This window comes from Panthera tigris, chromosome B4 (genome assembly GCF_018350195.1).
Source record: "Panthera tigris isolate Pti1 chromosome B4, P.tigris_Pti1_mat1.1, whole genome shotgun sequence".
Taxonomy (NCBI): domain Eukaryota; kingdom Metazoa; phylum Chordata; class Mammalia; order Carnivora; family Felidae; genus Panthera; species Panthera tigris.
The window spans coordinates 94987458-95009697 of NC_056666.1; the positions used below are offsets into that span (position 1 = coordinate 94987458).

At 41.5% G+C, this 22240-nt stretch overlaps 1 protein-coding gene across 1 annotated transcript in view; it reads left to right on the plus strand.

Moving 5' to 3' along the window:
* Positions 1-300: 300 nt before the first annotated feature.
* The window catches only part of LGR5 (leucine rich repeat containing G protein-coupled receptor 5), a 126878-nt gene continuing 104938 nt past the window's right edge, over positions 301-22240 (plus strand). Inside the window, exon 1 of the mRNA XM_007082268.3 lies at positions 301-512. Coding sequence (XP_007082330.2) covers positions 301-512 — 212 coding nt within the window. The remainder of the gene's footprint in view (positions 513-22240) is intronic.

Below are 22240 nucleotides of genomic sequence, written 5' to 3' on the forward strand. Positions count from 1 at the left end.
TTCGGCCCGGAGCGCTTTAAAAAACAAGCGTGCGAGCGGAGATGCTGCTCCACACAGAGCAGGCCGCCTGCAGCAGCAACGCTCTCTGCCCCTGCAGCGGCTGCAGCCAGGGCCGCTCCGGAGGCCCGCGTGGCGGCAGCGGGCACGGCCCGGCCCCGCCGCGCTTCTCCTCGGCGCCCCCGCCGTGGGTCAGGAGCGCGGCGCCCCGCGCTGCGGGCGCCCTCCGAGCCGCAGAGGCCGGCGGCAACCCGGACGCTGTCCTCCCCCCGCGCCCCGCTCGCGGCCCCCCGCCCGGGCACCATGGACATCTCCCGGGTCGGCGTGCTCCTGTCCTTGCCGGTCCTGCTGCAGCTGGCGGCCGGGGGCGGCTCGCCGAGGCCGGGCGCGCTGCTGCGGGGGTGCCCCGCGCACTGTCAGTGCGAGCCCGACGGCAGGATGCTGCTCAGGGTGGACTGCTCCGACCTGGGGCTCTCGGAGCTGCCTTCCAACCTCAGCGTCTTCACCTCCTACCTGTAAGTGCGCCCCCCTCGGCTCCGGGAAGGGGGCAATTAGGGGAAGGGAAGCTAGCCCCAGACCGGCCCGGGGGTCTGGAGGGGGTGGACTGGTTTGCAGAGGGCATCTTGGACAGACGTGTTTGGGCCCCTGGGAAATGCACGTGTCTCGGGGGAGCACGCGCGCACTTTCTAAGGGCCCGCGGAGAAACTGCTTCGGGTGCAAGCCCCGAAAAGCGCCAGTGCTCGCAGCTTCCCGGTCCAGCTCCAGGCAGGTCGCAGGTCGAAGTCTTCCCGGTGCAGGCATTTGCCTGCTCCGTGGGCATTTGCGCCCCTGAGCCTGGAACCTAAGGACGGGCTGCCCAGTTGATCGCTGCCCCAACCTCCCCTCCGCGCCCAGCCGCGTTCCACCAAGACCTGTAAAAAGTTTCCCCAAAGGAGAACTCCAGCTTGCCCACCCCCAAAAGAACTTGCTGTACATCCCTTGCATGGGCGTGTGATGGAAACTTTTTTTCTTCCTTTCTTCTTCCTTTCTTTCTCTTTTTTCTTTCTCTCTCTCTCTCTCTCTCTCTCTCTCTTTTTTTTTTTTTTTTTTTTTTTTAATGAAGTGATTAAAATGTGGCAACCACAAACCCTGATTAGAGCTGCCAGAACGTTATCTTCACCTTTGGCTGCCCGAGCCGCCCTTTGAAGTGCCCGCGGCCACGGTGTAATCTTTAACCATCTCCTCCTCCCCGGGAGGAAAAGGGAAGTGGGCTGAAGGCGGCGGGGAGGGTAAACAGCGACGCCGACACCCCGGAGGAGACCCGAAGCTCTCGGTCATCCTTCGGGGCTCCTCCCACCCCTCCGCCCCCCACCACAGCCTCCGAAGCCCCAACCACGAAGACCAGGCAGAGGCTCAGTCCGTAACTTTGTCTCTGGAAAACCTAGGCCCGAAGGGTAACAGGTGGTTGGGTTAGATGAAGTGACCCAGGAGGAACCCGATTCTCGGAAACCAAGGCGACAACTCCCCTCAAATCCGTGGAGCATATGAGGCTCTTCCTTCGGGCAGAGAGACTAGGGTCGGGGCCACCCTGGAAAAAAGGGTACTCGTGGTCTCAGGGTGACACGTTTAGGTTTTAATTCGAATCACTGCGGTGAGCCCACCCCAAGCCCACGCAATCCTGGTTTCGGCTTCTCTGATGTACCTTGGCAGGGGCGAGTTGGGATGTTTGTGAACTCGTTCTTTCCTGTGTTTAGTTGTTTTCTGGAGAAAAGAAACATGAAGAGGCTTGCACAACGCCATCCACTAGATAGTGATTCTTTTTCTAGAGACAGAATGAGAAAGAAAGAAAAAAATTTTTTTTGGTTTGCTTTAATATTTCATGGAAAAGAAATACTGGATTTTAGTATTAGCAAATGTCAGTCTTCTTCTTATCTGACCATGAAACTATTTGGGGTGCTTTTCTTTACTTGAGAGGATTATAAAATTATTTGTTCTGACCATTCTCTAAGAATTCACATTTACAGCTGCCTGTACTACAAAGTGAAATGCTCATCCCCAGTCTCTGGTGTAAATGCTAAACTCATTGTTTCAAGAATCCCGTGGTCTTCTGTATAGTGAATTTTTGAGAGCAGTTTGGCTACTACCGTTAAGAGCCTGGAACTCTTCTTCCCCATCACCCTGAGGAAATCGATTATATGCAAGAGAGGTGTGCAATCCCCCCCCCCAAACACTTAACTATTTAAATCATGCACTTGTTATAAAGCATGTTTAAGAATACAGAAAATAAATTTGTGAGTAGCGTCAGGATGCTTTTTTCTCCCACTTGAAAGAATGAACATTTGTTCTGTTACTAAAAGTTGGTACCAAATGCTGTTTCAAATTATTTCCCACATACCTCAAATGCATTTAACTGTGTCCTCCATGTGTCAGATCGTCCTGCCACTGTTCCTTATCTATCTATCATTATAGATAGCCCCTTGGAGTTAAGATACCATTAGGAAGTTAATTGTCATCTTTTTGTCCTGCCGTTTGATGATAGACTGCACTCTGGCCTAAGGGGAAATTTTCTCAGTGCCCTATGAAATATTCATCTCAAAGTGTCTGAAAAGTGTCACAGAGAATGTTAAATACTTGCTTCTCGTGGCTGACATCTCAGGCAAAAGGAGTGCTAAATGTAGAAATAAGTCCTGACTTAAGTATCCAAAGTGATGTTCTTCATAACGTGTGATTTCAGAATTTGGTCTCCTTTAGCGGACAAAATGTCAGGAGCCACGGGATGCCTTTTCTTTGTGAGTTCAGGGGTTTAGGGGTTTTTGGGGTTTTGTTTTTACAACTACAGGAACTCTGTGCAGACGTTAAGGGCAGATGGTGCCCTCTTTTGGTTACACCTAGAATTATCTGACCCATTTCTGCCTTCACTTACACACTCATAGCCTAAAAGAGAAATTTCTATTTACTCATATTCAAATAAATAAGCGTGTATTGTAGTGGTTTGCTTATTTTAAGAAATAATTTTCCTCTGCTCTTGAAAGGGACCACTGAGTTATAGTCCCTTAACCACTGGGGCCCCGTGGTAATTAAGCTTTGGCGAGAACATGGAAGTATGCCAGGACTGATGTGGGTAAAAAGCCAGACTACTGTCTTCTGTTGTTTGTAGCAGGTTATCACCATTTATTTGAGTCGAAATATTATCTCTTAATCTTCCTCCCCTCCCCACAAAAGAACAAGCATTTAATTTTCTTCAAACAGATTGATGATGGCAAGTTGCAGCTGTAAACATTTGGCAAATGGACTTGGCATAATCTGATAACCGGCCAGTTAGACTCATAGGTAAAGAGAGTTTCCTAAATCTCTTCACATAAGGCAAGAGCTATTTATGTCCAGTTTTATAATCTTTTTCCCCCAGAAAATCTCAGTCTTAAGCCACTCTAAACATTAATATTAATTCTATTTTCTTACTGCACTGCATTCCCCAGTAGATCTTTAATTGGACCACCGAACATGGTGGAAACACTGGAAAATCTCAATCTTAATCTCTCTCTCTCTCTTTCCTTGTCTCTCTCTCTCTCTCACTCTTTCATTATCTCTTTCTCTCTCTCTCTTCCAATTGTGTTGGGCTCTGATGACACAAAATAATAAATAGGGTAATAAAGCTCACTCTAAATAAAATAAGGAAAACACTAGGGTTGAGACATAAAAGCAGGCAATAATTGTTTACAATGTTTAATACAACTCAATCTACCAGTAGTGATCTGTCAGAAATAAAGTAGCTCTAGCATATAATCTTATTATAGGGCAACTATTTTAATGCGTGAAATGTGGACATTTTTTGCTAATTGGGTCTTAAAAGCAAGTTCGCCTATGCTACTTAGATGTGTCTTTCATCCAGTTAGTGTGGCATCCAGATAGATAACTAAATCCGTATGAACATCCTAATATAGTTTAGTATAGAAAATATACTTTTCTTTATTGATCTAGAACAGCCATTTTATTTTTAAATGAAAACTGAGTTTTTCCCTGCTGTTGCTTAAAGACATGAACATTTCATCCACAAGCAAATTCATGTCACATGAACTAAAGGAACGGGGAGAATGAATTGTGTTTTTTTTTTTTAATTTTTGTATAGTTTGCTTACTTTTCCATATGTAACTTTATAACAAAATTTAATTTTACACATAGTTAGCAAAACTGGAATTAATAAAAGCTGATCAAAAACCTCAATTATAACTAATTAAGTATGGCGCTGGTGTCATACATATGTTTTAAGCATTTAAGATGCAGTTTCAAAATTGAAGAATATTTTTAGAATCTTCTTTGAAATGGCTTAATATATTTCTGCTTCTCTTCAAGCAAAGAAAAGTATTTTAAATCAAGGAAAATGTTTGTAGTTTAGAAATGGTTACAAAAGTCTTTAACTCTTTTAACAGTCTTAATATTTAGATCGATTGCAAAATTTATACAGTTTGCTTTACAGACTGCTTTCAGAATTCGTTGAAAATATAATGATGTCAATAACTTTTTTCATTTTAGAGAAATTCTTTATTTTTCCCCAGGATTCCTAGCATTGTTTTAGTAGTGTTTTTGTTACGGGGGCAATTACTGAAACTAATTGACTAAATTATTATGAGTGATTTTTTTAAAATACTGGTTCTGATTCAAACAATTTTGTGGTGTAGACTTAAAATAAATATTTTATTGAATATGATCTACATGTGCATGGCAGAGTTTGTGTGACAAAAATGAATTTTTACATATAAGAAATACGATCTTCAATCAGATCCTTAATCTTTTTTCTCTTTATGCGTTTTCTTCAAAGTAAAGGAGTTCACAAACGAATTAGAAGATGGAATTAAAAAGGAAAACCTTTTTGGTTCAATAAAATTGTGTTTTGATAATGGAACCATTCCCACTTGGACGTGTTTAAAGAAGTTAAGAAAGTCTAAGCTGGTCTATGGTTTCTCATAGTTAACTTCTTATCTGAACTATCTGATTTTTTTTTTCATTTTCAAGACATGTAAGTGTCAAAGGCATAGAAATAGTATCCATGTAAGCAATTAACCCAATAAAGCTGTCACATAATTAAAGACATTGCAGTATATTTGTAATTCTATAACTGATACCTCATATCTACCTACCTTAGTAAAGCATTTTTTATATTTTTTCTATTAAACTCATAGATTTAAGTCATTTTAGCTATAAATTGAAGTATGTTTCTAATTAACCCAAATCATATGCCATAAGATAGAAATGAAAAACAGTAGTGAACTCTGCGTTGAGCAATGTTGTGAAGTCATTTTTTGTTTTTGTTCAGTTATTTGTATAAATTCAGAATACTGTCAAATGGCACATTTCCTTGTAAACACCCCATAAGCGGACATTTCTGGTAAATTGAATTCTTCATGAGGAGGCAAATTCCTTCCTTTGAGATTCAGCGTCTTCACTCCTGTTGCAATGTTTTCCTTTAGAGAATCTCATTTTATAGTAGAAAGATGAATCAGACTGGCATCAGAGGCACAACTGACACACCACGTACCAAAGAAAACAAGCTGATTATCTAGTCCTGTTGCTCTTTTCGATGCATCTTAGCAGAATTTCAGTTGTTAACTGTACCCGTGAGTTCTAACCTACTGCAACTCTTTTATTCCCATTATCTGTCAGCTTCAACCCACATTTTTATTCCCTCGTTACATATAAGACACCAACTACACTCTCGGTTTCACCCAAGGAACTCATTTTCTATGGGAAAGGGAGAGATTTCATAGGCTACAGGCAGAATTTTTCATAATTCAAAATTAATTTTGTTCTCCAGGGACAGGAAGCAAGGCCCATTCTTGAAATCCCTGGCATTTTCCCCTACCTTCCCCAGGTAATTTTTTTGTATTACCTTGAGGCCAGTGGAAATGCCTTATTTGAAACTGGTAGGTAGAAGAACAGTAGTCATTTGATAGTATTATAGTATCTAGTGGCAATGCTAAAAGACTGTTAACAGGGTATTGGCATTGGTAGGAGAGCTGTATAAAAGATGCTTCATAAGCTGGACTCCTTCCTCATACCTTCCTATCGTTAGTACCTCCGTTCTTAATGTTGAAGTCTGGGATTGGAGAAGCAGAAATTTACTGTGAAAGGATGCAGAGGAACCAGCCATGTCCTTGAAACCATCTTCCTTATGGTCAGGTGGAAGAACACTCTAGGATGTGATGATGAGTTCTATTTCCTTCAGGATTTACTGTCCTCACTAGACTGTGAGCCCCTACAGGGTAGGAAAGTTCCCGCCTTATAACCCGAGTGCTCACACCAGTGCCTGACATTTAAGGGATGTTCTGGAAATATTTACAGTGTTGAACTGAACAGAATTGACTGAACCAGCTGCTGAAATCCCAGCGACTAAAATCAGTCAGAGAACAACTACTTGTCTGCAAGTAACACTACAGAAGGCTCTCCGCAATTATGGCCCAGCCCCACTTGAAAGACAAATTGTATTCAGCTTCAATGATGCAATGAGCTGTTTAACAAACACACCATAATTTACATATCAAAATTACTTTATTATAATAACAGCTGACATTTCTATTGTGCCTCCTGAGTACTAGGCATTATGCTAAGTACTTCACTCATTCAAATGCCCCACAAACACACGGTGACGCTGGTACTCTCATCATCCCTAACTTGTGGGCCTATCTGCTTATTGCAAAAATGTTTACATGGTTCAACATGTTTTGGGCCCTCTCTGAACTTATCTTCAGGACCAGTTTTGCCAGAAACACAAGAAAACCAGCCTTCTAATTTATAGTTATGCCTCACAGTAATTGTAATTGGTGCTGAAATATTTCAGCATGTTTTTTTTTTTTTCAGGAACACAATTTATGAAGCTCTAATAACAGAAACATTCCTTCAAGGAATGGGGCTATGCAGCTTTTAATTTTCAATAAAATGAGAATAACATTATATAGCTTAGGGCCAATATTTTAAGTTTAGTAGGTATCTTTTCATATGTCCATTTTATTACTACCACGGAAACCATTTTTCTTATCTCCAAGTCAAAGATAAATTGTGGTAGCTGCCCAAGTATCATAAAAAGTGATCCATTGACTAATAAACTTCCAAGTCAAAAATAAAACTTCTTTTTTTTTTCTATGACCAGATCTACGTGTCAAATAAAATAGCTGAATTCTTTGGAACTATTTCTCAATTCTGAGAGACATGAACTTTCTTAATAGGCAAATTTTATGTGAGTTCATTTTCACCTTTAAAACTGATGAGATGAATTGCTATCATAAAAGGTTTCCATACATCATTTGATTCAGAATGGAAATTATGTCAAAGTTTTACCTACTTCATCTACTATCTGTCAACTATGCATGGCTTAACAGTTTGGCCAGTGATACAGAAGTCTTTCTGTGTAAATTAGAAATCTGGGTAAATCAGAGAAAACTTCCCTCCTTCCAACAAAGAGAAACTCTTCCTAAACTATCCATTCTGTTTCTTCAGTCTTCCATTTCATTTGCTGCTGTAAACCTGATGTGTGTTAATCATTTATTGTATTACAAAGTCAACATGAAAAACCAATAGTTGGCCAATTAAATGAATTACAGATTATATTCAGTATAGAGAGAACCTCATCAAGTAAGAATTGATGTTTAGAAAGTGTACGATACATTGGGGTATAATCTCTAAAATCTCCTAAAATGCCCCTCTCAACTCTAGTTTCCTGTTAACATTAATAATTGAAAATTATGCAGCAGTAATTTTCAAGTATCTCATTTTTAATGTATACACATTTTTTTTTTTCTGTGTTCATTTTACCCTCCTTGCCTTCAGAAGGAATTTGGTTTCATCTTCTGAAGAGGACTGTGGTTGTCAAGGGGGAAGAAAGCAATCTCTGTCACACACACACACACACACACAACACCAACATGCCAATAAGAAGTGGTTCCCTTTGTGCCACTTGCCGGGTGGAAGGGATACGTAACCTGGACATGGCATGACAGTGGAGAGCCGACTCGTTCAAGGGGAGAGATGAGGAGCTGGCTGTGTGGAGGCACCTTCAGTTTAGTTCAGAAGCTGAAATGCAGAAGACAATGGTCCTGGCAAAGGGAGCCCAACTCCAGCTGAGAACGCGTGCACTGAGCTGACCTTCCTCGTCAGCCTGCCAGCTGAGATTAAGCTTTCCTCAAGTGGTCCCTTGTTAGCCCAGCCTTTTCCCCAGCGTTGCTCATCTTTCACAACTGGAAGCCAAGTGTTTCAAACTGTTACTCAATTTTGCAGCCAAATTCCTTTATTTCCTCCTTCCTCCTCCTCTTCTCCCTCACACACTCACACACACACACACACGCACACACACACACACACACTGTGATGGCTAACCTTACGTTCGTGCCTTCCTTTCCAAAGTCTACACTCGGAAAAGAACATAAGAATTTTTATGTTTCACTAAAAAACTGGTAAATATTTTTGTGCTTCTTTTTTTCTTGAAACCTTGATTAAGTAGAACAGGGACCTCTACAAAAGATGTCTATTTGCAAAAATAACCTGACTTTGATCAAAAAACCCGCAAAAGTGTACTTCTCAGGAAAGTAGAAAACCACACATGATCTCAAGTGGAAAAAATATAAAGAATTTGCTGAATTTTTAACCTTAGTACATAACAAAGATATTATTTTAAAGTTGGTTGGTTAATGTGGGCTGTGTTAGAAATTTCATTGTGTTGTGTTTGGGTTTACCCAATGTTATTTTAATGAGTTTGTTGGTTCAACACACAAAACACCACATGGAGCTTGAAGTTTTCAGGTTATAAATTTTCTTGTGAGGCACTTACTTGAAGGAACTCTGTTACATAATCAATTGGTCTTTAAATCTATCAGCACAAAATAACCTCTCACTTTTTGTATACATATACAGTGAAGATGATTTGGTTATAAAAACCAAATAAAAATTTCCATGGAAGGAGTTACATTCCTTGGTCATCTATTTTGTGTATATATATATTGAGACTTCTGTAATAAACATTTATTTCACAATGTTTGATGAATGAATCTACAGAATGAGTTTGGAGTCTTCTAATTAAGACTGAAATTAGAAATCTTCTTCCTTATTTCCTCTTCAAATTTCCTGTCCCGAAGGGCCCCTTAGCAGACATGTCTGCATTTGGCCATAGACCTACCCTATAATTGTTACAGTGTCAACTGCCCAACAGAGTAAAGCCTAGGAAAAAATGCCAAGAGAGGTGGAAAGACTACATGAGGAAACCTGCTACCCAAGAAACAGTGCAGGCAGAAAGGAGAGACTGTGAGGCCACCAGGAGACACAGGACACAGGTGGTCCACTTCTCCTGTGTCTCTCTTTATCCTTCTCCATCCCCTGCTTGCAGATAGTATCAGAGGACTGGAAGCCTGCATTTTCCTTATCTCAAACCCTCCCCCCACCCTCACCACTCCCCCCACCCAGGGCTCCAAACAACAAGATGAAGGGAAGTTTAGAAAGAAGAGTCTTCGGGATTAAAGTATCAACTCTAAGTGCACCGAAATTGGGGTGTTTGATTTTAACTTGGGGGAAGCGGCATCACCATCCCCGGGTGGGAGGCCTTCACTCACAGCAGCCCCCTCTCCTCGGCAGCTGTTGTTCTCGGGGGCTCAGTGCAACGGAGGAAGTTCAAGATCTTTTTTCATTAAGTCTTCAAGCTCGGGTAGCAAAAGGAAATCCTAGTTAAACCAGATTCTCCCAGGGTGTAAGTATATCTCATTTGAAGATCTCAAAAGTTTTAGCAACATGATTAACCAACAGCAAGTTTCCACCTTCCACCTTACAGCTGCTGCCCATCCAGTGTAAAGTCCACTTCCCCAGGGTCTTATAATTGTGAGAAGTGTTAGGTGGATATGGACTGGTTCCGAATGACTATTAGATAGTAATTTGAAGCCCTCTTTGCCTTAGCCATAGAAACTCCTCAGAACATAGTTGATTGTATATTGGGAAAGAAAGGCTAATTTTGATAGATTTATGTTAATTACAATAAAACCAATTCAGAGCTTGAGCTAATAGCCAACTACATGTAGAGTAAGTTCTATAAAGAACTAAGGATAATCTTTTATGCACAAATTACCAGAAGGACTAAGCTGTATACCTAAGTTCACATTACACAGTACAAAACTGAAATTTAATCATGACTGCTAGAGCATTACCCTAATTGCCCAAATAAACAGAATTAAAATCGGTGTCAGAGGTTTCTGATGAGGCAAAAACTGTGTCTCTACTCATGGGATTTAGGATGTAAAGGACCTTGGAGGTCACCTAACCCAACACCTTCATTTCACAGATGATGAAATTCATGCTCATAAGAAGTAAATGACATTCCCAAAAGCCACGTGGCTGGCAAACATGGAATTGGAACCCAGGCCTCCTGAAAACCCCAGTTGAGTGTTCCTTCTTGTCACTTTTTTGTTCCAACGCCAGATACTCAAGTGAATTCTAAAATTCCCGGTTACTTTTCTAGATGTGGCCACATACCCCGTTGCTTATGTATGCTGTATGCATAAATTTTTCTGTCTGAATTTTAACCTTTTCATCTTTTGGGGGCCCATTGCAGATACAGATTAAGTGTTTATCAGCTAAAAATCTGCAAAACCGAAGGAAATAATCAGATTTAGTTTGAGAAATAAATAAATAATTTCCCACATTTCTGATCATAGTAGTTAAACATGTGTTTATTATCATTTGAATTTCATCTGTGACTTTAATTTGACCAAGTTTAGGTTGTCTTCATGTCTCTTGTATGTGCTCCCTTTCTCGTCTAGCACTGAAATTGCTTTAGTTCAAGCTCTTCTCGCTGTTTGCCTGGATCACTGCAGCAGTCTCCCGCCTTGGTTTACATAGACCCTCAAGACACACACATTCTCTACCACCACACTAGTTTGTCCAAGATGCAATTCTGGTCGTGTCTCTCTTGTATTCAGTCTTTCAGTGGTTCCCATGATTTCATGAGGAAGTTTAAATATCTCCGTTAACCCACAGAGTAAGCTTCTCTTGTCTCATTCCTCACCCACAAACCCTGCTGCCAGTTCCACTCCCTAGCCCCTTCTGTTCTCTTCTCTCCAGCCACATCAAGCTACACCTACAACTTCCATGTTTCATTCCTTTAGGGGACCAGTCACGTGTGTGGGCATCTGTTTGGAATGCTTTTCTTTTTTTTCATTTTGCTGACTTCTATGAATCTTTTCACACTCAGTTCAACCATCAGCTCCTCTGGAAAGCCTCCAGTGACCCACCACTCCAGAAACCTATACCTGATGCTTCCACATTTTGATGAGCTCACCTCAGTCATAGAACTCACCACACTTGATTACCATACTTGATCTGCTTGTCTGTTTTTGTTACTGGACTATGTATATCCCTTGAATTGTAGATTTTCTTGGACCAAAGAAGAAAGAGTCTTCCTGGGACTTAGATCAGAACACAGAATCCCTGTGTATTCATTGTGTTTTTCAATTTCTGCATTTTGTGATGCTTTGCTCTCTTGGGGACTTGCTGACCCAGGAGATACTGCCTCTCTCAGGGCTATCTAAATTCCCAGAGATATCCATGACTCCCATGCAAGTGTGCCTTTCACATGCAAGCCAACCAATCCAAAGCCACACCCCCACCACCTTCATTATTGGGCTCCTACAGGGCTCTTCCACTCTAGGTCAATATTGCCAATCCTAATCATACAGGGCCAGGTACCAGACAGCTGCGGATGGCCCCAGCACTCCAGAACCTGCTGAAATTATTTAAACTAGTCAATTCCTAGCCTGCTTACACCATCCATTCCTTCACATGGAAACCACAATAAAAGTTCTTGCCCGTGCTTTCTTCCTTCTTCTTCCTCCTAAATGACCCTGGTGCTCACCCATGTGGTCCTGCATGGCCGGATGTGGCCCTACTCTTGGGGACTGTGAGTAACAAACTATCTTTTCACTAACAATTGTCTCCTAATCTATTGGCCATACCATACCTAAATAACATTAAAACCTATATTTTATTTTTTAAGTTTTTTATTATTTAGTTATTTATTTATTTAGTTATTTAGTTATTTATTTTTTATTTATTTTGAGGGAAAAATAGAGAGCAAGCAGGGGAGGAGCAGAGAGAGAGGGAGAGACAGAATCCCAAGCAGGCTGGGCATGATCAGCGCAGGGCCCAGTGCAGGGCTCAAAACTCAGGAACTGTGAGATCATGACCTGAGCAGAAGTCAAGAGTCAGACACTTAACCGATCAAGCCACCCAGGTGCCCCTAAAACCTAGATTTTAAAACACCTTCTCTCCATGCACGCCTGTGCCAGGGCTCACTCAAGGGAGAGACAGTACCATTTCCTCTCTCTGGGGGCACTGTCCCTCCTGTTCCCCTAAACTCTACAGAAAACCTGCACTTTTCCACATCTAAGATGTAGGGCACCATTTTTCTGTCCATCAAATGTGTAACAGAAACTGAAACAAACTTCTATAATCTCTGGTATAATCTTGTAACGTGACAGTGGAGAGGTCCTTCCCTCTAAACTTGGCAGACTGCATGTTTGTAAATTCCCAAGAAAGAGAGAGAGAAAAAAAAAAAAACCATTCAGAGAGTGCTCTTAACACTTTTACCCCCAATTTCTCATTTGAATCTCATAACAGTAACAGTAAGAGTAAAATATTTCTAAAGTAGGGAAAATAGTAACTGAGAACAGCTTTGACAAAGATCACAGACCTATCTTAAGTAACCTTGGCAGGCTACTCTGTCTCTGTTTTCTCATCTGTAAAATGGCAGTAATTAATGATATCCACCTCACTGGATTGTTGTGGAGATTGCTAAGATAATTCATGTAAAGTGCTGTGCACAGTATCTCCTGTGTGGAGCATGCATTAAGTGTTAAATGCTATTGTCTTTGTTGGTGATGAAATTATAGTTGTTAAAACACTACACCCATGCTTTTCAAATACAGTATTGACTCTTATTGTTATTCCCCAAAATAGCTAAGTTCATTGCCCTAAAACTTTGTAATTTTCATTAAACAAGAATTTTCATTGTTAAAAACAAGGGGAGAATAGCAGAGAGGTACCTACTGGGCAGAAAAACAGGAGAAGCAAAAGAGACAGCTTCAAATGAGTAGTGTATCACCCAGTAATGTTAAGTAAAAAGATTCTTTCATCTCTGATCCTTGGTATCAAATAGATAGAAGATTCTATGTGTTGATTGAAGTTTCATATTTTCACATGGGTGCATACAGCATTTCGTAGACACTGCATAGAGCTCCGCGAGGGCTGATGACTAAGTAAGTACTTTGTTACAGATTGAAGTCCACTGTTCAGACACGATTCGATGAATGGCCCGCAGTTTGTGGTCCTGGGCTTAAATTGTTTTCCTGCTATCATTTTCATCTCACCCATTCCCATGATTTTTCTTGAGTATGTAGGAAAAATTCAGTTTGGTAACTTCCTGGGCTATCAGTCCCAGCAGTTGACCTGCTGTTAGCAGCAGGCAAGAGATAATGGATTCAGGAGGACAGAAAGGACATAGGGAACCCACCCTTTCTCAGAACCAGAGATGCACCCAGGAACACTAAAAATGTGTTTGATTTTTGAAATATATTAAACAGCTGAAAAAATAATTCTACTCTAAGGGGGGGAAACGTATATAAGGAATAGGTTTATGTCCATCTGAAAGTACCTTCCAAGGAGTTGAATTTTCATGAGGGATTTGGGTAGCTGTCTTTGATAAAGAAGCAGTTAGTTCAATGCAATTGCAGGAAGGGTCTTTGCAGGCAGTGATGACATGAGGCTACAATAATTTCCTGGAGGATAATAGATGCTGACGACTTGAATCTGTGAGGAGGAGGGGATTCAAAGTTACATAGAGGGTCAAAGTACCACTCGGGCTTGTCTTTGAGCAGGGGGCCTTGGAATTAGGCCCAGTGATCCCCAGCAGAGAGGAGAGATGGGTGGGCGGTTATTGGACCAGACAGCCTTTTAATTCTGCTGGATGAGCCCTGTGTCCCATCTCTTCAGATTCTCTACACTCCCCCTACAGAAGAGGCAAGCTGCTTCACCCATGACCAATGAAATCAAGAGAGCAGGTCTGAAAAGAACAGGGAAAATCTCCCCTGTAGGAACACTTTTATATCTTACTACATGTGAAAAGATGATTCTGGAATTCTCAAGTGCCTACTGAATTACTTAAGTAGGAAGCTGATTTCTTTTACAGCCCCAAAGCCAAAACTGAAGGAACGTTCAGGCAGACACCTATTACGTGTTACCCAGCAGCACAGATTGGACAAGTGGGATCTCTCAGCTGAGCTTTATTAAGCAGTTTAAACAATCACCAAAGAAGGCTGAATCAGAAGGCAGCAAAAGTCAAGCAGCTTCCAATGAAGAGTCAGAAAAGTATCTGCCTCAGGCAAAGCAAAATTCCCTAGGTGGAGAGGGGATAAGAGAAAAGTGACAACCCAGAAGAGACTGTGGCAAATAGGAAAAAGGATTTTAAAAAACGCTAAGAAAGACTCAAAGGTGAGGTGGACTGCAGGACAGAGAGGAGAGTGAGGCATGAGGACAGCCTGCCAACATGGCATAGACCCTGGCTTCTGTCTCTGGGGTAGGGTTGGCTCACCCAACCGGTAGACATCAGTCTTTCAAGGGATCTACAGGCACATTCACACATCCTGCGCCTGCGTGCACATGATGGAGGCCCACCTCTGCATTTACATGTGGAAGAAACGGAAGCTCATTTTGGAAACAACCTCAAAATCTCTAAACACCTATCTACTCTATCCACAGGATGATAAAGCAACTGGCATACTCCTAAGAGATGAGAAATAATTAACACCATAGTGCGGTAAAACAAAACAAAGCAGACGTGCAGAGGAGCAGTGTGCTAGATAAGCATCTAGTCCATGGTTCTCAGGTTGTCTGCACATTAGCTCCATCTGGATTATTAACCACCTTGAGGCCTAAATCCCACACCATACCAACTCAACCAAAATCTCTGGGGGAAGAAGCTAGGCATCAGAATGATTTTTTACTCCCCAAGGCAAATGCAATATGCCGTCAAGTTTTGAGAACCACTGAACTAGATCTAGCTACCCCACTTATCAGCAATAGAACCTCTGGCAAGATGCATAAACTCCTTGCCTCGGTTTTCACATCTATAAAATAAGAGAGGCAGGCATATGCTCTGAGGTCTCTCCAATTCTCTATGAATCTATCAGCTTGACATTTGCGGGTGTTGTGCTGGGACAGGTGTAGCAAGATCGCAGAAAATGGAAGGTTTCTACACATCCACACCCACACCCGTTTTGTGCAGCAAATCTGGGAGCATTGTTTACTCTCCTGCAGTGAGCATTACTTAAAATGACTTTATTTGTTTTGCAGTTTAGAGGGCCTCTGTAGGTAGCCTCAGGAGCCCATTCATTTCATTAACATTAAATCAACAAGCAGACCTTCTTTCTGCCTCTCTCAAGCAGGATTAATGGATTTTGGCATGATTTGTGCATCTAGCAGCAAAACCTCTTGCTGAGAAAGCTGGCAGGCTTGACTAATTCCCAGCAGTGCTAACTTCATAAACTTACTATAAGCTTTTAACTTTGACTGAAGATTAAAGGTAATGACTTCACACTGTTACATTTGAATGCATGACACTCGAGATGTATAAAAACTATACAAAAATGACAAACTATTTGATAAATTAACATTATATATATGTTTGCATGCATGTGTGTATATAGATACGGTTTTTATGCTTATGAAAATACTCAATTCTGTGTATGTTAAAAAGGATTCTCTTAAACACCAAAAAAGATTTATGCAATAAGTAATCTATGCTAAATAGAGCACTGACAGTTGCATATGTAAAGTGGAAGCATAAAAACCTATGGTTAGGATACGGCAAATATGCCAAGAGAAGACCCAGTTTTGCGTGAAGCTGTAACACGATGGACTGTTGAATATGAACAATTTTCTAAGAAACAAAATGATTCGGCTCTATGAGACCAGTGTTCACCTATAAATAATCCCACATATGACTATGCTTATATATTTTTTTCTTCCAGGCAGTCTTTAAATTCAAAATTCAGAGAAGTCTGCATGAAGAAGGGAGAGAAAAGAGGGAAAATACAATATTTCCAGCCCATCTGACAAGACTACATAAAAAGCTTTTGATCAAAGGGTCTTAAGTACACTTTACTGGTGTGACAAACAACATTTTTATCCCTTTATTAGATTTATTTTCTTCTGAAAACTGCAGTGACCAGGGTATGGTTTGTGAAAGAAAGCTGGCAGGGTTGTGTTCTTTGATTCCTAATTAACACCTTTGGTCTCAAAAGAGAACCAACAGAAATACCATAAAATGTTGCAGCTGCATTGTGATTCCGCTTGGTTGGTTTGTTAAAAGTCGGCTGGGCATTGGCGGCTGCAATAAAGGGAAAGCTCAATGGATGTTTTGTATTGTGCCCACTGAAGTGAAAGAAGGCAACCATTTTATTTTTCAAATGGGCAGCTGCAGAGGGAGGTTTAAATGGAGCTAAATGCAAGATTTACTGTTAATTTATAGTAAATAAATAAGGAGAAGAAAGCCTAATGTTCCAGTTTTTACAGTCACATAGAAATTTTAGCGAGAAATTATTAAGGACAACAATTTTGGCGCTTTTTAGCAACCGATTTGGGGAATTTGGCGGCAAGGAAGAGCATTCATTATTAAAAATCAAAATAGCCTTTTTGAAAGAGCTGAGTAAGCCAAATCTTTGGAAATTGTCACTTCCTCTTTGAAAGGTAAAGGTATATCTTCCCTGTCTTTGGTAATGTAACTCCCTCAACCCACTTTATTGAAACCCTAAAATTTATTCAGATCGGAATTAAGTAAGATTCCCTACACCCCCCCCCCCCACCTCACTTTTTTTTAAAGAGCATGGAGTTGAATTTTGCCTTGGGTAGGGGAATAAAGGAGGCATTTAACTCTGGTCAGATAAATCTCACTCACATTCAAAAATGCAATTAAGGAAATATGTAAATCTAGATGTTTCATCAAATGCTAGCTAAGGGGTTACTAGTTCTTTTCGAACACAATGACTGAACTAAAGAACTTTAGTGTCTGTGTAAGAACCATTGTCCAAGCTGCAGTCCCTGTTGGAAACAGAGTCCGGCCCGGCCGTGGGAAATACCTACATATTTGACACAGGCCCTATTTCTGAGAGAAAGGGGATGGAAAGGAAAGTATGGCGATTTTACTGTTGCATTCTAATCAGCCATGATCTGCCTAATTTGCTTTGATCAGGAAGATAAACTAATTTTTCTATGGGCTGGATAAAAGTAATTAGCAAGCCAAAGCTTTCATGTTATTTCAAAAGAGCTAAAGTAAAGAGGATCAGAAATTGTAATGGTGGGAGCTAAATACATCTTTTCGGCTCATCTGAGAGCATTGTTAGTTCAAAATAGGATACGGACACAGAAGAGGAACTCTGGCTAAAGATAGTTTCATGGGCTGCACGACTATTGTAAATCCTGGGATCTACAATGCTATGTAACTAAACAGAATTGCCAAGGGGTGATTTATATTTGGTGTCTGTGTCATGTGGCCCCGTTCTTTTGGGGGGACACCTTTACCTTTACTACCTAGTCCTAAAACACTGTTGGTTTTTCCAGCATCTCTGCATTTGAGTTGTTGTATTTCAGTTGGGGGTAGTTGGATGTGTTTATTTGAGCCCTAAGCCACTGCTCCTCTAAAGCACAGAGACACGGCCAGCTTGGGAGTCTATGATCCTGGATACACTAGAGTGGGGATCTGAGATCAAACTGAAAAAGCTAATCAGGAACCTGACTCTCCAGATGCTTAAATTTCACAGCCTGGTTCACCGGCTTTTGTGCCAGTCACCAGCTTCAGTAATGCCGCGTCCTCTCCTCTTGCTTTTTCTAAACACCCAAACACATGTAGTTATTAGATGAGAAGGAAAGATTCTGGAATATGGGATTTTGTTTCTTAAAAAAAAAAAAAATCTACTATTTAATGTTACTTTTTTTTGTTGTTGATATGACCTTTGCTTTACTTCCTTTTCCAGGCTCTTGTACTAGATATGGTATCTGTAACCCTACTGTAAACTTAATTGCTTTTTTGGCTACTAATCTCCTTTGCTAGGGTTCTTAGATACCAAAGTGTACATTTCGTGTCAGACTCGATGTGTCTTATAAAATAAGTGGATCTTTTAAAAGAATCTCTCTGTGAGGTTGAAGCTCACCAAGCATCAAGTTTATATACAAACTGTTGTTACAGAATGATTCCAAAGAAAACAAGGCGATAAAACCACCATTCTACCCTGTTTTTAAAATTATTCAAAATTATTTGACTTACTTTTTCTCATGTTTTTCTCCTCTTTTTGGAAAGCTGCAGTCAACAAACATATTTTTAAGCTTATTTGTTTATTTTGAGAGAGAAAGAGAGAGCACAGGTGAAGGGAGGAGCAAAGAGAGAGAGGGAGAGAGAGAATCCCAAGCAGGCTCTGTGTTGTCAGCACAGAGCCCCACGCAGGGCTCATAGTGGGGCTTGAACTCACGACCATGAGGTCATGACCTGAGCCGGAATCCAGAGTTGGACACTCAACCAACTGAGCCACCCAGGTGCCCCCAAACATTTTAACCTTAACAAATAAAATAAGTTGGGGCACCTGGGTGTCTCATTCTGTTAAGCATCTGACTTTGGCTCAAGTCATGATCTCACAGGTCGTGGGTTCAAGCCCCGCATCGGGGTCTGACAGCTCAGAGCCTGGAACCTGCTTCAGATCTGTGTCTCCCTCTGTTTCTGCCCTTCCCTTGCTCGTAGTCTGTCTCTCTCTCAAAAATAAATAAACATTAAAAAAAATTTTAATTAAAAAATACAAGTAAGTCTTTTCATTTTGTTGCTGACTGTCATAGGTCTAGAAAAGATGGCAACTATTAGGAATAAATTCAATTTATGGCTGTGGAGGAAATCCTTAGTTGTGTTAACGTCATGTTCCTGCATATTCATTAATTCATTCACAAAATTAATGTCTATCTATTGCCAACTCTGTTCTAGATCCTGAGAGCGTAGCAGTATATAGCCTTTGCAGGGGAGACAGACATGAAGTAAATGCTTATTTAAATTTATGTTACTAAGATTATGAAAAGACTCTGGTGGAGAACGAAAGTGCCCTACAAGAGAACCTGCCTGGTCTTGGTGGTCAGGGAACACTTCCATTAGGAAGTGACATTTAATCTGAATCTTAGAGGACCAGTTGGCATTGGCCAGAAGGAAAGGGAAAGTCCATTCTAGACCCACTTTCCCATTTCAGTCTAAGCAATGGCTGGATTGTCTCCTATGCGTTCTGCTCCTGTAATATACAACATGATGCCAAGGACCTGTAAATACCTCCTGTTGTAGGAGGTCTTAACACGGTTACCCCTAGGGGGCAGGATCCTCCTCTGAGATTTGACCTATCATTGCTTGGAAGCCTCATAGGAATATACTAAAAAGATCTGTGTGGCAAGGGGCTCTGCAGCTGTGTTCTGGTGTCCCAAGTGTACCTTCTGCTTTAGTAGCTTATAGTGTTACTGGGCATACTGAATTCGTTTTCAGGTCTCTGAAACATAATTATTATCTTATTTATTTGCACCCCTAATAATCAGCTGAAAAGAAGAAGCGGTAATTGTGCTGTGTAGACCTGTATGTTTCTCCTGCATTAGATGGGGAGCCCAGAAGCAGAAGCAAGATCTTCCCTCTGCCCTTCTCTCATTCACAGTAAACTCTTCCAAATTCTGTTCACAAGGGGGAGCTGATCAGACCTAAGTGTGCACATTTATTAATTTTTTTCATTATTCACCTACCTTTGGCTTGGCACTTGCTATTAGGCAGGTTCTAGACTAAGCCCAAGAAATAAAGATGAATCAATTAACAGCCTCTGCTTTCTGGAGTTCACAGTTTAGTGGAGGAAGGCAGACAAGTAAACCAAAGCAGTATGGTGGTTAAGAGCCCCATTCTGGCTCTTTGTTGGAATCCTGGCAATGCACTTATTACCTTGGGCAGATTAAACTCCTCTGTGGCTCCAGTTTCCCCATCTGTAAAACAGAACATTTCTCATAGGGTTGTTCATGAGTGTTATTCTTGGCAGAGCACTTATAACAGTGCCTGACAGGGAGCAAATACAAGGCAGGGTTAGGTCTGATTATTACTAGAGGTCAGTATGAAGTCCTGTGGAGACATAGAGAAGGAAACCATTCATTCTACCTGGAGTTGAAAATACTTCCCAGAGAGGGTTGTGTTTACCCTTCTTTTAAAGGATGGGGAGGATTTCACCACGTGGGTGGGGAGTGTCCTTCAGAAGCACATCAACAGAGGCACCAGAGTAGGAAAGCACATGGAAATGTTCAGATTTGCTAAACACGAGGCCACAGTGACTGGAAATGAGAGAGCTTTGAGGAAAGATAACACAGAAAACATCTGAATGACTGCAAGACCTCCTGAGAAGAGATGGAGTGTTCAGTATGGAGAAACTTGCTAAAGCACAGGTCAGGTATGACTGACACCTGCCAAATGAAGTCATAGGTCTTTATTCAGGTTTTCCTTCAAATGATTGAGCCCCCCATGACAGACCAAACCTCTGAGGGCCAGGGTTTTAATCTTGCCCTGCCGTTGAGTAATTTATGACCGAAGGATACCATTTACCCTTTCTCATCTGTTTTGGCCTCTGCTAAATAAGAGAAGTCATCCAGGGTCCATTTTTAGTGCAAAGGTCACCCTCGATTTTCTTTACATATGGCAAGGAATGCTTGACTTGCAAATGAATGTCCCAGCAATGTTTAATGCACAGGCATTGCATGTGGAAAAAGTGGATATGGAAGCAGACTCGGGGCTTCCTCCACAAGCAGCTTCTGCTCTCAGGAGTCCTCCAGCTCTGGCTCTTCCTCCTCCTTTACCATAGTGGCTTCCATTCCAACCTGCCTTAGACCCCACATCTGTTTCCAACTCTAAGACGGGGTTAGGTTTCTTCCTTCTCCATGTCCTTTTCCAAAACCCCAAAACAAAAATACATGAATGAACGGTTTCTGAATGACACTCTCAACTCTACTGTATCTTGAGAGTCAATCCTACTCACTTCTGAGGGCCCTTGGTCATCACAGCCTTTGCTGAAAACAAAATTATAACAGATCTTCACCCAGAAATTGCCCCCTATCCATTCTCATTGCCAGAGTATCTCCCATCTGAGGGTCAGTAATCTCAACTCTTGCACCTTTTCTGGTCATAAGCATTGCATCTGGAATTGCAGGCTTCTGATGACCTATGAGTCCTCCCTACCCCACCTCTCCATCCCTTATGTCTCAAAAGGCACGTGTCCCACCTCTTTGCCAAAGCCACCCCCCAACCATCTTGGATTTCCCCTTCATCTCCGGACCCATGGTTTACTCCTTCAGCAAACTGTTATTCAGAGTGTGCTATGCAAGGTGCTATGGGAGGACACAAGATGAAGACAATATCCATTCATTGTCTTCTAGAAGTTTGAAGTCTAAAAGGTTCATATCACTTTATATATTAAAGTTGGTAACCTGGCATGTTATCTGATAAAAGGATTTCCATTTAAAGATAGTTATTACCAGGGCCTCCTCTATTTCTCCCTCCTTAACTGATTTATCATGGTGTTCCCCACTACCTAGCATAGTATCAGACACATATGCATGTTCTAGAAATGTTTCCTGTGGGTGGAATGAGGCATTCTTCCCTCTGTTCTGCTATTTCTCCAAACTGTTGTCCCTCTTTCTCCTTCCTCTCATTGCCAGAATTCTTCAAAGAAGAGGCTATAGTCACTGCTGCCATTTCATTACTATCCACTCATTCTTTCATTCCTTTTGAAATCAGCCTGCCACTCCCATCATTCCATTGAAATCACTTTTTTTTTAATTTCTCTAAGTTTATTTAGAGAGAGAGTGAGAGAGAGCAAGTGTGCAAGCAGCAGAGGGGCAGAGAGAGAGCGAGATGGAGAGAGAATCCCAAGCAGGCTCCATGCTGTCAGCACTGAGCCAGATGCGGGGCTCAAACCCACTGACCGAACGGTGAGATCATGACTTGAGCTGAAATCAGGAGTTGGACACTTAACCGACTGAGCCATGCAGGTGCCTCGAAATCACTCTCAAACACACCACCACTGACCTCCTACTGCAGCCTCAGAATGCACACATTCTGGAATCTGCCAGGCCTGGGTTTGGCCACAGTCCAACGATCAGTTTCCTTATCTGTGAAATGGGGCTAATAAAGCCCATTATCTAT